The following is a 12095-nucleotide window of genomic DNA, read 5'->3' on the forward strand; positions in this document are numbered from 1 at the left end:
CTCTAATGGACCATCTGGTTCTGATTGAAGCTCCATCAGATCCTCCTTGGATGGTCAGAGTGGAAATGATTCCTGGTTCTGCTCCATGTCAGAGCTCAACACTAAGATCACCAAACTGTTCTCTCAGTCATTTAAACCAACATGTTGGTCTCAGAAATAAATCTTTCTGCTCTTTAAAGAAGGCTGGACATTATTCAGGAGGATCAATGATCAGGAACATGTTGGAGGATTGGACCTCCAAACAAAACTCTTGGTATTGATGATGCATTATTAGATAAACTGATAGAGAGGATGCAATTGACAGAAGGCAAATGTCAGACAGCCCAAAAGATAATCAGTAAGACAACGTTAATTAAATAAATATTTCGCCTTTCCTTTTACCATTTATTCTGCGATGTAAAGATCCAACTAAAACGCTGGATTTAACAGCGGAGGAAACAGCGTTTTCTTGGCGTTTTCCTGTGTTTGTAACAAAACCCTGAGAGAAAAAAAGCTTTACGTCGACTACTCTAGTAGTGTTTAATTAGCAGCAGGTTTTAAATGTCTCTGGAGTCCGTCATGTTCTAAATGCTTCTGTTAGGAATCATTTAGGACATCAGGTTGATGATCTGTCTGGTTCTAATTTTGATTTTCAGTCACAAATAAATTATCTTGAAAGTTTCTGATGAGAGTATCTCTTTCAGGATCCATAAGAGATTCAAACCAGAACCAGAACCAGAACCCAGCTGTGTCTCCTTAAAGAGTGACGAGTCAATGGATCATCCTTTGGTTGAATTTAAATCTCCTGGATCTTCATCATCAGAGAGGTGAGCTGTATCTAACTGCTGTAACTTTGGATACTGAACCAGTAAGAACTCAGATGGTTCCAGTTATATTTCCAGAGGTTTGATCCATTATCTACAGAAATCAGCTGCTCTGTTCTCATGAAAACACCTTCATATCTTTATCTCTGGATGTTGATGATGATGTTCTGTTGCTTCCTGGCTCCATGTCAGACTAACAGTGGATCACATTTCCACTGGGAAATACCTGGTAAAGCCATTCTGGTCCATCAGGACTTGGTTCCTGTGTGCATTGTGAGAGCAGTTCAGCAGGGAAGGAAAGCTTCATGATGTGGTTGGTGAGATCTGCTGGAACTCAACCAAACTGAGCTGATGTGGACCATCAGAGGTTCTGCTGGTTCTTAATGGGATCAGCAGGAACATTAAATCTTTACAACTACTTAGATCACCTGGTTCACTGCTCACATCCAGACATCACTTCATGGACCTTTACCTTCTGATTGTCTCTATGTGGACAGATACAATGTGAGCTCACTGGCGTCCAGGGATCTACAGGATCCATTTTAAATTCCTCTATAACATCCAGGAGAGGATCCCACATGGACACACCCACATATTTCAGTCCTCCTCCATGTCCACATCACCTCAGATCTAGTCATCAGAACCTGATGGATGTCCCACACTGTCCTGAAGACCTGTGTGGACAGAGCCTTCACTTCCACTGTCCCCAAGCTCTGGGAAACTGTCTCCACCAGCATCAGATCTGCTGACAGTTTGGACTGTTTGAAGTCCAACTTCAAAATCAACTTTTTAAAATGGCTACTGGATTATTCTGGTATTATTGGTATTCATCAGTGTAGATCATCTTCCTCTTTCTAACTTTGAATTGTGTTTATGTGATGCTCTGTTTTTCTATATTAAGGACTTTTAATGTGAAGCTCCTGGTGATTTCCTCTGTGAATACTGCTGGATGAATATTTCCTGACTTCCTAATTGTTCCTGGTTCCTCCACAGAGTGGACCAGCAGAGCTCAGAGGTTCCCAGGGGTCCATCTGTCCAGCAGCATCAAAAACAGCTGGACTCCATATTTATGGTCTGTATATGAACAACAAGTAATTTTCCATGAGTTCTGTTCAAAGTCACCTTCATGCTGCACTTTGTAGACCAGAGGACTGTCAGTCTGTCCAACATCCATCTGGTGTTTAGATCCATGATTTCACTCTGATGTTTCCTTCATCTATTATTCTGTTCCAGCTGCTGGAGGACAACATTGTCACTTTTGTGAAGAAAGAACTGAAGAGGATCCAGAAGATTCTGAGTCCAGATTACCCAGAACATTCAGAGAGTCAGAGAGATGATGAGGTGTTGGAAGGTGATGATGAAGAGCAGAGGAGGAGCAGCAGAGAGGCAGTGATGAAGATCACACTGAACTTCCTGAGGAAGATGAAGGAGGAAAAGCTGGCTGACCGTCTGCAGACCAGTAAGAGGATTTCTAAAGAGATTTGAAATGATAGATAAATTACACATTTGCTGAAAATTTGATGAGATGTTAACCGTTTTATGAAAAACATTTTCAGAAGTGATGTGATCAAATTCAAAAGATGATTTTCCTTCATATATGATTTTCTATATTGTGTTAATTTAGGACATCTTGCTGCAGTTTCTCAACATCAACTTAAATCTGGTCTGAAGAAGAAGTTCCAGTCTGTGTTTGAGGGAATTGCTAAAGCAGGAAGTCCAACCCTTCTGAACCAGATCTACACAGAACTCTACATCACAGAGGGAGGGACTGGAGAGGTCAATGATGAACATGAGGTCAGACAGATTGAAACAGAATCCAGGAAACCACACAGACCAGAAACAACAATCAGACAAGAAGACATCTTTAAAGTCCCACCTGGAAGAGATCAACCAATCAGAACAGTGATGACAAAGGGAGTTGCTGGCATTGGGAAAACAGTCCTAACACAGAAGTTCACTCTGGACTGGGCTGAAGACAAAGCCCACCAGAACATCCAGTTCATATTTCCATTCACCTTCAGAGAGTTGAATGTGCTGAAAGAGAAAAAGTTCAGCTTGGTGGAACTTGTTCATCATTTCTTTAGTGAAACCAAAGAAATCTGCAGCTTTGAACACTTCCAGGTTCTGTTCATCTTTGATGGCTTGGATGAGAGTCGACTTCCACTGGACTTCCACAACAAGGAGATCCTGACTGATGCTACAGAGTCCACCTCAGTGGATGTTCTGCTGACAAACCTCATCAGGGGGAAACTGCTTCCCTCTGCTCTCCTCTGGATAACCACACGACCTGCAGCAGCCAATCAGATCCCTCCTCAGTGTGTTGGCATGGTGACAGAGGTCAGAGGGTTCAATGACCCTCAGAAGGAGGAGTACTTCAGGAAGAGATTCAGAGATAAGAAACAGGCCAGCAGGATCATCTCCCACATGAAGACATCACGAAGCCTCCACATCATGTGTCACATCCCAGTCTTCTGCTGGATCACTGCTACAGTTCTGGAGGATGTGTTGGAGACCAGAGAGGGAGGAGAGCTGCCCAGAACCCTGACTGACATGTACATCCACTTCCTGGTGGTTCAGACCAAAGTGAAGAAGGTCAAGTATGATGGAGGAGCTGAAACAGATCCACACTGGAGTCCAGAGAGCAGGAAGATGATTGAGTCTCTGGGAAAACTGGCTTTTGATCAGCTGCAGAAAGGAAACCTGATCTTCTATGAATCAGACCTGACAGAGAGTGGCATCGATATCAGAGCAGCCTCAGTGTACTCAGGAGTGTTCACACAGATCTTTAAAGAGGAGAGAGGTCTGTACCAGGACAGGGTGTTCTGCTTCGTCCATCTGAGTGTTCAGGAGTTTCTGGCTGCTGTTCATGTTCATCTGACGTTCATCAACTCTGGTATCAACCTGATGGAAGACAATCCACCATCATTTTTTACTATTACTATTTTATTTTATTTTAACAAAGCAAATATTAATAATCTCCATCAGAGAGCTGTTGACCAGGCCTTACAGAGTCCAAATGGACACCTGGACTTGTTCCTCCGCTTCCTCCTGGGACTTTCACTGCAGACCAATCAGAGACTTCTACAAGGTCTGCTGACAAAGACAGGAAGTAGCTCACAGACCAATCAGAAAACAGTTCAGTACATCAAGGAGAAGATCAATGAAAATGTGTCTGCAGAGAAAAGCATCAATCTGTTCCACTGTCTGAATGAACTGAATGATCGTTCTCTAGTGGAGGAGATCCAACAGTCTCTGAGTTCAGGAAGTCTCTCCACAGATAAACTGTCTCCTGCTCAGTGGTCAGCTCTGGGTTTCATCTTAGTGTCATCAGGAAAAGATCTGGATGTGTTTGACCTGAAGAAATACTCTGCTTCAGAGGAGGTTCTTCTGAGGCTGCTGCCAGTGGTTAAAGCCTCCAACAAAACTCTGTAAGGACACAGATTGTTTTTGCATTTTTTGATAGATAGAAATCTGCTAATTATGAGGTAAATATGAGTGCATTGCGCATTGTCTCTTCAGTGTGTTCCACTGGGGAGTTGCACAAAAAAGAAATAGACTTCCTTCAGCAGGTGGACATAGTGTTACATATTGAAGCAGTAAAACTCCTCCACTTTTAATATTGAAAGTGGACTAATAAAGTTAATTGTGGAATTTTATAATGCACTTTCTGTAGTTCAGTCCTTTAAGGCTGGAGGTCCAACTATAGAATGAAGCAGTTTACAATAAATGCAAAGGTTGGGTGAAATAAGATAGTTCCTTCTCTCTCCAATAAAAACATGTTTGATTTGAAAGAACATAAATTCTTTGGAATTTTTTAATAATAGATTTTCCTCCCTTTCGCCTCAGACTGAGTGTCTGTAACCTCTCAGAGAGAAGCTGTGAAGCTCTGTCCTCAGTTCTCAGCTCCCAGTCCTCCAGTCTCAGAGAACTGGACCTGAGTAACAACAACCTGCAGGATTCAGGAGTGAAGCTTCTGTCTGCTGGACTGAAGAGTCCAAACTGCAACCTGGAAACTCTCAGGTAAAATGTTCTCAATCCTAGTGATTTCTATCCAGTAGCTGCTGGCAGAGATTGCCAAAAGTATTTGACCACCAGTCTAAATAATCGTAATCAGGTGTTCGAATGACTTATATTGCCACAGGTGTATGAAAGTAAGCTCCTTGGCATGTAAACTGTTTTCACAAACATTTGTGAAAGAATGGGTTGCCTTCAGGAACTCAGTGAATTCCAGTGTGGAAATGTAATAGGATGTGCAACAAATGTTTTTATTTCATATCCTAGACAACTGAGAACTGATAAATATGTAGAAATTGAATTGTTATAATTCCAACTATCATAACTAGAACTTAAGGCTGAGCACCAGAGTTTTCTAGAAAAACTGTTGCATTTTTTTTTGTTTTAAAGTCTCTACATTGAAGACGATATGAAATAAAGTCATTCTTTGTTTTGTATTACTATCAGCTTCAATAGCCCCTCTGCTCTCGGCTCACATACGAAGCTGTCGGCTAGTGGAAACACTCAGCCCCTCCAGTTTTAAACTCTTTTTATTAAAGTAAGAGTTAGAGAGCTAAACAGAATTGAAACATTGGCCACATTCGACAGAAAAAGGAGCAAGTCTATGAAAGCCATGAAGTCAGTTGTGCTACTTTTGATTCAAGGCATAATAATGCAGTTAATCATGATTTAACCAAAGTAATGAAATGAACAAACTGCAGTCTGATTTTTGTTAGTGTGTTTCTGCCTATTGATCAGTGAAAGTAAATAAAATGTGTTACATGTCTTTTGCTTTAAGTATTTACTGACTGGAGGGTTTTTTGTTTTTACTGCAGAGCCACAGCTAACAGCTAACAGCTAGCTCCTCACTTTAGCGATTCTAATGGAGCCTGTGCTGTTGCTCCTCCTACAGTTTGAACTGAACCATTGTTGTAAGAATGGTGGAGGTACCTTAAAATTAATTCTTATTCTTTTCTTAGATGAATGGAAGATTTACTTTGTTCTTTGTTTCTATTGCATTTTTATATTGATCTTATTTAAATAAAAAGGTTTCTTCCATAATTTATTTGGGGGGACAATTTCAAGATTGCCAGGATCCGGACCCCCCGAACCCACCTGGGATTTACGGCCATATCCATTCAGGTCAGCCTGTGTCCAGTTTGAGTGAAAAGAGGTGCAGGTGATCCAAGCTTAAAGGATCAAGCAGTGGCAGCAGGAGGCAACATGTAGAGGCACCAGCTGTGTGATTGGTCCATTCTCCTTGTTTTAAATGCATCAACTATAAACATATCAATAGGAATAAATTTGCTCCACCAGGCCAGTGAAACACTCAGACCAACAAAGACTCTTGATATCCAGCTTAGTAAGAAATAAAGAGCATTATTGCAGATCCTTCCTCCCAGGAGTTGTTAGACTTTCTAACCAGAACTGCTGCCATAAAACTCATTAATTATTTACATCCTGGCTGTTAATGCAGTCATATTAACTGTCTTTTAAATAATCTATTGATGTTTCAACATACAAATATACACATTTTACATATGATTTAATTTTTTTTACTCAGCTGTGCATTTTCAAACTGTTTATTCTGTTTTATTAAATGTACAGCATTTATATTCCTCTATTATAGATGTGTCCTTACTCTACAGTCTCCTATAATGGCTTATTTTTACCTTTTCTTCAATGTTTGATTCTTTCATTTACCTTAAACTAGTTGCTGGTAAACCTGAACTCCCTGTTGTAGCTCAATGAAGGATGTTTCTATTCTGATCCGGTCTATAAGTGACAAATGTTGCTTTTAATTAGTCATGTTACAGATTTAGAGTGTTATTACTATTTCATCTTATTGACAAGTTAATATGTTGACTTTTTTCTCTTGTGAAAATGATCAGTTCTACTTCAATGTTGTCATTTTCTCATCATGTGATGAATTGTGTGTCTGCAGTTTATCAGGCTGTTTGGTCTCAGAGGAAGGCTGTGCTTCTCTGGCCTCAGCTCTAACCTCCAACCCCTCCCATCTGAAAGAGTTGGACCTGAGCTACAATCATCCAGGAGACTCAGGAGTGAAGCTGCTGTCGGCTGGACTGAAGGATCCACACTGGAGACTGGAAGCTCTCAGGTATGGAGGAACCTGCTGCAGGAGCAGAGAAGGATATTATTGACTGGAAAGTAGCAAACATTTTTATGATTTGCTGAATACCATATTTTCCTCCCTGTCTCCTCAGACTGAGTGTCTGTAACCTCTCAGAGAGAAGCTGTGAAGCTCTGTCCTCAGTTCTCAGCTCTCAGTCCTCCAGTCTCAGAGAACTGGACCTGAGTAACAACAACCTGCAGGATTCAGGAGTGAAGCTTCTCTCTGCTGGACTGAAGAGTCCAAACTGCAACCTGGAAACTCTCAGGTAAAATGTTCTCAATTCTGGTGAAACCAGATTTATGTCCATTTCATTCTATCAGTTATGATTTAATTTGTTTTTCAATAGTAGAGTAAAATAATAATAGATGTCTTACTGTGAGATGAGTAACCAAGCTAAATCTCAACACACAAACCTGGCGGGTTTTCCTTTCCTGCAGAATGAATGAACCAAGAAGAGAGATATTTAGAAAGGTTGGGTTCAGGCAAACATTGATAGTGTAGCTTCTGATTCTTGACAGGTTGCTGCATCCTGGTGCACAAAAGGACCATTATTGCAGATCCTTCCTCCCAGCAGTTGTTAGACTTCCTAATCCATTGTTGTACATTTGACTGATGTCACGGCAGTGCATTAACCTCAGGGTAATTTGGGGGCTTTTATTTAGAAGTTTTCAATAAGCTTCATTTTAAATGGCCACACATATCCAATGTGTAACAGTAGTTTTGTTGAAGAACTCACATAATGCCCAAGAGAGCAATTACCTGTTTCAAAAATTGTCACCTCTTTTATTTTGAAATTTTCAGTAATCATCATTTCAAAGGGCCCAACTCATCCCATGTGTAACAATGATTCAGTTAAATCAGTTTCGTAATTGCAAAAATAACAATAATCTGATGTAAAAATGTAAAGGCTTTATTTTGAAATTTTTAGGAAGCTTCATTCCAAAGGGCCAAACTAATCCCATGTGTAACAGTGATTGGGTTAAATCAGTTATATTTTGCTCCAAAGAGCAATTATCTGATATAAAGATTGTCAGGGCTTTTATTTTGAAAGTTTCATTAAGATTAATTTGAAATTGCCGAGGTAATCCCATCTGTAACAACAGTTTGTTAATCTCAGTTATAAAACACAAGTAGTTCTAAAGGACAGCTTAGTCCTCCTCAGTAGAAAGTGACAGTTCCGCCATGTTGTAGTTCTTCAATTCAGTCATTGTAGTTCTAAAGAGCAGCTCAACTATCATGTGAGTAAGACACACAAGGAGACATAATTCTAACTGTTTGAAGCAGTTAGTTTTTGTGAAAGGCCTGAGTAAGTTTCAGGATTTTATTTGAAATTTTCAGTAAGCTTTATTTTAAAGTGCTACCCTAACCCTATGAGTAACAGTGTTTAGGAGAAATCAGTATATATTGGCCAAAACAGCAAGTAGTTCTACATGTCAGTTCAGCCCTCTGTTTTCACTGATTTTTATTTAGAACTACAAATATGGAGAATTTGTAGTCCTAATCAACAGCCCTCCCCTCCCGTCTGCCATTGCTATGGTAATTAATCCTCTGTCAACTATCTTGTGTGTGAGACAGAAAGGTGGAGAAAGAATTCTATCTTTGTGAGACACCCACAAAGCATAATTACAGATCCATCCATCCATCCATCCATCCATCCATCCATCCATCCATCCATCCATCCATCCATCCATCCATCCATCCCATCCATCCATCCATCCATCCATCCATCCATCCATCCATCCATCCATCCATCCATCCATCCATCCATCCATCCATCCATCCATCAGTTCAGACCTTGGTCTCTACCTCAATGTTGTCATTTTCTCATCATGTGATGAATTGTGTGTCTGCAGCTTATCAGGCTGTTTGTAACGCTGGATACTTGACAGATTGTTGCATCATCAGAGTACAAAGAAGCATTAATGCAGATTCTTCCTCCAATCAGTTGTTAGACTTTCTCATCCACGTTACAAATAACAAATTTTGATTTTTATTACCTACAGAATTCAGTAAAGTTTTACCATTTCATGATATTAACATTATAGTTAATATAATTTTTGTGTGTTTTCCTCTTGTGAAAATATCCAGTTCAGTCCTTGGTTTCTACCTCAATGTTCTCATTTTCTCATCATGTGATGAATTGTGTGTCTGCAGCTTATCAGGCTGTTTGGTCTCAGAGGAAGGCTGTGCTTCTCTGGCCTCAGCTCTGACCTCCAACCCCTCCCATCTGAAAGAGTTGGACCTGAGCTACAATCATCCAGGAGACTCAGGAGTGAAGCTGCTGTCGGCTGGACTGAAGGATCCACACTGGAGACTGGAAGCTCTCAGGTATGGAGGAACCTGCTGCAGGAGCAGAGAAGGTCTGATAGAGGAGGAAGAGGGAGAAATGTCTTTAGTCAGTCTGCTGGTTTCCCCAAGGTTTGATCCTGGAAGCTGCTGCTGGTTCCTCCATTCCAGGCTCCGCCCCCTTTAGAGGAAATCTGCCCATATATGGCGCTAAGAGTCACCTTGATGCTGCAAAGCTTTGTTCAGGGATGAGATGTCAGGTTGTTGGTGTTAGTCTGTTCCAGGCTTTAGTTGTTCTCCTCATGAGGAGCTGAAGTCTCTGACAGGAACGTGGAGCTGAACAGGAGAAGAACTTGAAGCTTCTTCTTGGCCTCTGATTGCAACAGCAGGACAATCCAACATTTTAGTCTGACTTCATCTGGAAATATTTCTTTGACCCTCAATCAGTGTGAAGGCAGGCCAGCTCCTCATCAGAGCTGAGATCTTCTCTGTCCTCCATGCTGGAATGTAGAAGTCCAGCAGCTCCTGATCAGTGACATCAGAGCGTGACATCATCAGTAGAGTGATGATGTCATTTCCCTCTCAGAGCAGCTTGGAAATCTTAGAGGAAAGATACAAACAAAGACTCTCTGGACTGTTGGATCTGCTGGTTCTGGTTCCAGATGCTCCTTGGACACTTTCACAAGCCATTACTGCAGCTGCTGGATTCAGGATGCTGCTTCTTCTTCTTGGGCTCATTGTAAATGTGTGCAGCGCCACCTCGTGGTGCTGGTTGGTAGAGGAAGTGCTGAAAGGTTGGAGGTGTTTGTCAGAGGTGTGTGATGATGGAAGCCTCTCCCTGGTTTGTGAGTCTGAGCTCAGAGATCAAATCTTTGATTCTTGTTGAATCTTTGTTGAATGTGATGCAGCTTCTCCTTTTTAATGTTTGTATTTCTGGATATTACAGTGAGGCCACAGCAGGTTTTCAGCAGCAGGGGTTTTTAGTGTTTCATTCCTTCATCTGTGTGTGGGAGTGTGGATGGATCAGGTATCCAGGTGTTGATCAGAGTTTAGATTGATTGTATTTTAATGCTGATTATTAAATCAGGTGGAGCTTCCAGAAATGTTTCCTTAGTTTCCTGATGTCCTTTTAGGCTTCAGTGAGTTTCTTCAGGTTGTTACTGAGGGATTTCCTTTCTCCTCTCTGTTGGAGCTTTTCCTGTGTTTGGAGAAATGAGTTGTGCTGCAGCAGCACCAACTGTCCTTCCTACATCCACTGCAGATTGCCATCCAGATGTTGGACTGTTCCTGTCTCAGTGGAGGACAATGTGTGTCTGAGAGACATGTAATGTCCATGTTTGCTGCTGAAAGAGACTGATGGTCTGACCCCCCTCCTCCTTTCAGGGTGGAGCCTGCTGGAGGCCGATTCTTGACTCCAGGTCTGAGGAAATGTAAGTGTGTTTTTCATCTGATTCATGACAACAAAGCAGCTCACATTCAACCATCTTCAAACTGTCACATCACTCATTCAGGAGTCAAAGTGTCAATAAATGATCAATAACTGCAGCTGGATTGTGTTTGTTCTCTCCATCAGATTCCTGTCAACTCACCATCGACACAAACACAGTGAGCAGAAAACTCAAACTTTCTGAAGACAACAGGAAGGTGACATGGGAGGAGGAGCTTCAGTCATATCCTGATCATCCAGACAGATTTGATGAGCGTCAGCTGCTGTGTAGAACTGGTCTGACTGGTCGCTGTTACTGGGAGGTCGAGTGGAGAGGAATAGTTTTTATATCAGTGAGTTACAGAAGAATCAGGAGGAAAAGAGACAGTAGAGACTGTGTGTTTGGATATAATGATCATTCCTGGAGTCTGAGTTGCTCTGATGATGATGATGATGGTTACTCTGTGTGGCACAATGATATAAAAACTCGTCTCTCCTCCTCCTCTGACTCTAACAGAGTAGCAGTGTATGTGGACTGTCCTGCTGGCATTCTGTCCTTCTACAGAGTCTCCTCTGACTCACTGATCCACCTCCACACCTTCAACACCACATTCACTGAACCTCTGATTCCTGGATTTACAGTCTGGTCCAGTTCTGGTTCTTCAGTGTTTCTGAGCTGATTTGAGTCTAAAGAGTCTAAAGTTTTTCCTCCTGTCAGAGAAACTCTCTCACTGTTGAACAGATAGTTCAGTCTCTACAATCTATTTCTTGGTGAAACGATTCTGATTGAGTCCTTGGAAACTTTTTCTTCTTCCAGTCCTTTAAAGATGGAAGCTGGGATTATTCCAGGATTATTCCAGGATTATTCCAATAATCTCATGTTTTTCTGTTTGTTTCCAGTCAAGATGTTGTTTCTCTTATTTTTTCCTTTTATTCATTAGATTTTATTGAAATATTGATCAGTTTTTCTCAATTTGATCATTTTCTGTTTCTATCGGCTCCTATTTTTCTCAACATGTCAGATTTGAATATTAAATCTTCCTTTTGTAAATTTGCTGCAGTTTTTCTTCATGTGTTTTAAATAAAAACATTTTTCTTCTGCATTTGGTTCATTTTCTGCTCATTCTGTTCAGATTTAAATATTTGCATTAAAAATATTTTTTTATCAACTCTGCCTTTCAGAAAGTCCTAATTAAAGTAAAACATTCCCGTTACATGAAGGTCAGAGTTCAATGCTTTGAAGTATAAAGTGGGAAAAGCTTCATATTTTCTGTTTCATTCAGAACTTCTACCTGAAACTCAGAACCTGCAGAACATTTTTGTCTTTGGAGAAAAAAATCCAAAAGCCAATCAGAACCAGCATTAATCAGCCAGGTAATGTTAAAACTTAGAGTAATAACTTCACTTGGCTCGGTAATTTTCCTCTGGTTTCCCAGATCCAAATGTCTCCGCA

The 12095-nt window shown here is 40.9% G+C and overlaps 1 protein-coding gene across 1 annotated transcript; it reads left to right on the forward strand.

The window, feature by feature from the left end:
* The first annotated feature begins 753 nt into the window (after positions 1-753).
* LOC129379620 (NLR family CARD domain-containing protein 3-like) lies at positions 754-11524 on the forward strand. Its single transcript, XM_055060433.1, has 8 exons — positions 754-806; positions 1797-1875; positions 2037-2262; positions 2428-4231; positions 4650-4823; positions 6742-6915; positions 10600-10646; positions 10790-11524. Exons 1-8 carry the CDS (start codon positions 754-756, stop codon positions 11320-11322), a joined length of 3090 nt encoding a protein of 1029 aa, XP_054916408.1. The 3' UTR covers positions 11323-11524.
* Positions 11525-12095: the final 571 nt, after the last annotated feature.

This window comes from Poeciliopsis prolifica, unplaced genomic scaffold, assembly GCF_027474105.1.
Source record: "Poeciliopsis prolifica strain line A6 unplaced genomic scaffold, Auburn_PproV2 SCAFFOLD059, whole genome shotgun sequence".
NCBI classification, from domain to species: Eukaryota; Metazoa; Chordata; class Actinopteri; order Cyprinodontiformes; family Poeciliidae; genus Poeciliopsis; species Poeciliopsis prolifica.